Source organism: Podarcis tiliguerta (genome assembly GCF_965153285.1).
Source record: "Podarcis tiliguerta genome assembly, chromosome: 4".
In the NCBI taxonomy this organism is placed as follows: domain Eukaryota; kingdom Metazoa; phylum Chordata; class Lepidosauria; order Squamata; family Lacertidae; genus Podarcis; species Podarcis tiliguerta.
This window is the reverse complement of record NC_139537.1, coordinates 49,622,654-49,627,583: the sequence shown is the minus strand read 5'-3', so window position 1 is coordinate 49,627,583 and position 4,930 is coordinate 49,622,654. Positions and strand designations below refer to the sequence as shown.

At 44.4% G+C, this 4,930-nt stretch overlaps 1 protein-coding gene across 1 annotated transcript; it reads left to right on the top strand.

The window, feature by feature from the left end:
- Nucleotides 1-1,094: 1,094 nt before the first annotated feature.
- LOC310676621 (claudin-8-like) lies at nt 1,095-2,620 on the top strand. Its single transcript, XM_083438643.1, has one exon. The coding sequence runs from the start codon at nt 1,254-1,256 to the stop codon at nt 1,935-1,937; it is 684 nt and encodes a 227-aa protein (XP_083294769.1). The 5' UTR covers nt 1,095-1,253; the 3' UTR covers nt 1,938-2,620.
- Nucleotides 2,621-4,930: the final 2,310 nt, after the last annotated feature.

Genomic DNA, 4,930 nt, shown 5'->3' with positions numbered 1-4,930 from the left:
ACGCTGCAGATTCCACCAACAATATGTTCATCTGGAGGGACCGAAATCCAGGGGCAAGCTCTTAACCCATGTACAAGCTTTCAGTATTATCTCAGTTGTTCTTGACAACAGGGCTTCTGCACGCACAAGTAACCCTATTCTGTTTGATCAGCTTGTTCCACTAATATTTACAAACTGTGATATTTGTGTAAAGCTACTTATATGTAAGATGTGAGCAGGAGAAACTGGCTTAGGCTTGTTATGTGATCCCCCTGCCACCTGACCTCTCTCCGGCTGAGTTGCTGCTGTATACCAGGATGGAGAAGGGGCATGGTGTCAGCCAATCTGGTATTCCTGCCAATGCAGTGCCCACCTCCACCTCCCCTTTACTGTTGCAGCATGCAGCAGGGACTCAGCTGGAGGGAAGTCAAGTTAGCAGTGCAGGCTGGTCATGCTGTCCACTACTGTTTACACTGATTGGCAGCAGCTCTTCTGGATTCCAGACAGGGGTCTTTCCCAGCCCCTACGTAGAGACACCAGAGATTGAACCTGGGGTCTTCTGCATGCAAGGCAGATGCCTTACAACTAAGATGCGGCTGTTCCGAAGATGATTTTGCCTGTGGATTATACTTCAGCACATCCACAGTAGTGTTTTGAGAGTTTTACACAACTATTGCACATTACAAAAATATTTTAAGGAGTTTTCTATGCAAACATATCTAATCATAGGCTAATGAGCACAAGTGTAATTGAACGCTCCTGTGGGTTTTCTCTTTGGCTCGTTGAAAGTTATTTGGGGTGGAAACTTAATGCTTGTTTACAGATTGTATATTAAAGCCATTTGGCTCCATTTCAGAATGTTTATGTACTATCTAACATTTTGCCAGGAGGGAAAATAAAAAGGTAAATGACAGAATTTCTTCAGAGACACAGGTGTGCCTTCCAGAAAGAATTTTTCTGGTTGCAAACCCTGTTGTGTTTGACCTTCCACTGGCTTTGAAAGTTGTTAAACCTGATAGATAACTCCATCCTTTCCAAATGATGGGGGCAGTGGAATGCTCCACTCCAAGCAGTAAAGAAGCAGCTGAGTGCTAACCAGCATGCATCTGATTCAAACTGGTCTGAATTAGCAAGCGTTTCTGCAGGTGACAGCTGCACAAGCTGCTCGCGAAAGGTTTCTCTTCTGCTGACGACCTGTATCTGCAAAACGAACAAACACCCTAAGCCCTGCGCTTGAACAGAACATATCTGGAGCCCTGTTCTGGAATGAAGAGATGGCTGCCGCTTCTGCTGCTTTGCAGTTTGCTGGACTGATCCTTGGAGGCATTGGCGCAGTTGGGACTTTCGCCATCACGGGCATGCCCCAGTGGCGAGTGACTGCTTTCATCGAAAGCAACGTGGTGGTTTTTGAAACCTCCTGGGAAGGCCTGTGGATGAACTGCATACAGCAATCTAACATCAGGCTGCAATGCAAGGTCTATGACTCCCTCTTGGCTCTGCCTCCTGACCTCCAGGCTTCAAGAGGTCTGATGTGCGCAGCTTCAGCCCTGGCGTTCCTTGCTTTTGCAGTCGCTGTCCTTGGCATGAAGTGCACGAAGTGCACAGGAAATGACGACCGAATAAAAGGGTATATTTTGCTGGCAGGTGGCATCACTTTCATTGTGACTGGCATCGTCGTGCTCATCCCAGTGTGCTTCGTTGCCCACAACATCATCCGAGACTTCTACAACCCAGCCATTCAGCTGGCTCAGAAGCGGGAGCTTGGCGAAGCCCTCTACATAGGCTGGACGTCTGCCTTCTGCCTCGTCGCCGGAGGAGCAATTCTTTGCTGTTTCTGCCGTTGTGAAGAAAAAACCAGAAGCTATCGATACTCAGTGCCTTCACAACGTACAGCCTTCCAGAGCCATCGTACGCCAAGAAGAGCTGAAAGTTCGTACACTAAAAGTCAGTATGTTTAGTCTGCCTTTGATTTACTGTCTTTCCAACGGAAGTATCCTTTCTGATCAAACTTGGATTCTAGAAGAAACTCTGCTAGTGCAGCACGCTGTGTACAAGGGAGCAAAATCCAGGAAACTGTCTGTGACCTCTAAGACAAAGCAAGCTCTAGAACACAAGGGAACGTCTTCAGATATTTCAGAGCAGCATCAGAAATTTGAACTGAATATTGTCCAAGGTTTTTGTATTTTTTTATTAGCATTTATTAAGGGGAATATGTTTTCATTCTAATAGTAATTTGAAATTGCTTTGCAGTGGGGGGGGGGGTAGGTTATGTTACAACAAAAATTCTATCTTACTGAAGTCCACTATGATCAATACTATATTAATATGCAAAATATAGCAAAGGCTCTTATTGGGAGGTGAAGGGGAAAATGAAGGTGGGGGAAAACTTCTCTAAATCTATATTTGATTTTTTTTTTAACCATATAAAGTTTTTATTGAAGTGTTGCTTGGCTGTGTAAAAAAAGAAGAGGAGTGATGTGCTTGAATATTTTAAAATTTCAAAGTATACATTCTACATTTCCTGAAAACAATTTTTTTTGCCCAATAGTACTAACTCCTCTTAGTAGTGATAAAAGGTTGTGTGCTTTCCTTTCTTGTTTTTCAATATAACTATATTCTACCATTATTTTCCTGCACATTATTGTTTGTTCTGTGGCAAAAGAGTTTTAACACGTTTTAATAAAAATATTTTAAACTTCATCTGTTTTGTGTGACCTTCCTGGTGATTTGCAGGGTGCATTAGGCAGAACTGTAAAGATATACGTAACCACAACAACATGCAGAATGGCAGCCATGAAGAAGCATGGGGCAAGCTGTCCTGTAGGCGAATTCTAATGCAGTTTGGCATCTTTCTGGAACTGTATGTGGCTGATGGAAAAATGCACAAATACTACAAATCAAAGTATAAACACTAACAAGGTTTGCCTGTGTGTTTGTGTGTGTGTGCATGCATGCATGCAATACTCACAGTGCACTTTAGCTTAGTTCATTTGACAGGTCTGTAGGGAATGCAAACCATTCATGTTAACAGTAGCTGCTAAGACTGCTTGAAATTTTTAAAAAGGTTAACTGAATATATAATCAGGTGAGTCACATAGCATATAACTAGAGTTTTCCGAGCATACTGTACACTTTTTGCTATTCCAGTCTTTCCACCAGCTGAACTGGATGCCAGCCAATTCCCTCCCTTCCACAAGACTTCAGCAAATTCCCCACCCCAAAGACTTCAGCACTGCAGTAAATGTTTCTTATCTTGACACTCCACCCTGTCCTACTTCCCACCCCCACTGCTGTGCAGAGTTCTTTCCCAGAAACATATTCAAAGTTACTCTATTGACCAATACTCTATGAGGTATTGGTCATATTTATGTGACAATGTCCTGATATGTTGAAGATAACCTTGCTCTGTTTAAACTGCAGCAAAATGTTATGTGTGCCATGCTGAAGAACTAACAAAATGTCCTTTAACTGTGGAAATGCTTTCAACTGTTAGATTATTTTCATACGGGAGCAATTTCATGCAATCCAGCTGAATTAATGTCAGGGCCCAGAGAGGAGGAAATTAGCACACTCTTGGGCCCTGGTAGCTTGCCTTGTGGTCACCCACTTCTACTGGCACCACTACCCACCACCTGGCAAGGCTCCTCAGGACTCCAAGAAACCTGTCTCACCCTCATGCCTCACTCTGAGCCACGGTGTGCTTCCTCTGGCTGAGGGGCCCAGGAAATTCTAGCCATTTTGCTGTGGCTAAAAATTGTTTTTGTTTAAATAATAAAAAGTAAAAGTTATAGGTTAATAAAGTACCGTATTTTTTGCCCTATAGGACACACTTTTCCCCCTCCAAAAATGAAGGGGAAATGTGTGTGCGTCCTATGGGGCGAATGCAGGCTTTCGCTGAAGCCTGGAGAACGAGAGGGGTCGGTGCACACGCTCTCCAGGCTTCAGGAAGCTATCCGCAAGCCTTGCAAGCCCGACGGGAGTTCCCGCGGGCTTGCAAGGTTTGCGGGCAGCAGCCTGCAGCCCGAAGCATGGGGCGCCCTCCAGAGGGCGCCCTGTGCTTCGCGCAGGTGTCCGCAAGCCTGTTCTGGGGGCTGGGGTCGGGGGAAGCTCGGGTTAGGGTTAGGGTTAGAGTTAGGGTTATTAATTTCCCCAAAAAAACCAAGGTGCGCCCTATGGGCCAGTGCGCCCTATAGGGCGAAAAATACGGTAACTTTAGTAGGAAGAGCTAGGCACACAGGAGGCTGAGGAAGAAAGATCATGTATGCTGCTGCATTAGCAATAGCAAAACAATGTTTATAGGAAGTGGGGTGAGAGGAAGAGTGAGGATGGCGGACACACAACTCCATACCCTCCAATGTTTCTCCAATGAAAACCATTCCAAAATGATAATTTCACTATTTATACCCCACACATTTTATTGGGCTGCCCCAGTCACTCTGGGCAGCTTCCAACATATATAAAAACATAATATAACATTAAACATTAAAAAACTTTCCTGTACAGGATTGCTTTCAGACAGGTCATGGGTCGGATAACTTTGTACCCTCCAACATTTTGCCAATGTAAATAGGCACATCCTAAGGAAAAGTGGGACATCCGGGATCAAATCAGAAACCAGGATGGCTTCTCTAAATCAAGGACATCCCTGGAAAATAGGGACACTTGGAGGGTCTGCATCTCAGGCAGTGCAATGCTCTTTGTTTACTCTGTTTACTGCTGAATTCCAGGAAAATTGTTAGAACTGGGAGGAGTGACAGAAACAGCTTGCCATGTGCAACAGCCTCTATCTATTTGCATTTCCAAATGACTAACATTGCATGTGTGAATTAGATTTAAGAACATGTTCCAGGAACATCAACTTAGCTGGGAGCATGCAGTCTCTGGGAGAGTTAAAACATGACGACGGCGGGTTTACACTGATTCACGGGGGCAATAAATTTTCTGTCCCTTT

Coding starts and splice junctions, on each gene's coding strand:
- LOC310676621 (XM_083438643.1), top strand. CDS start 1,254: ATGGCTGCCGCTTCTGCTGCTTTGCAGTTTGCTGGACTGATCCTTGGA.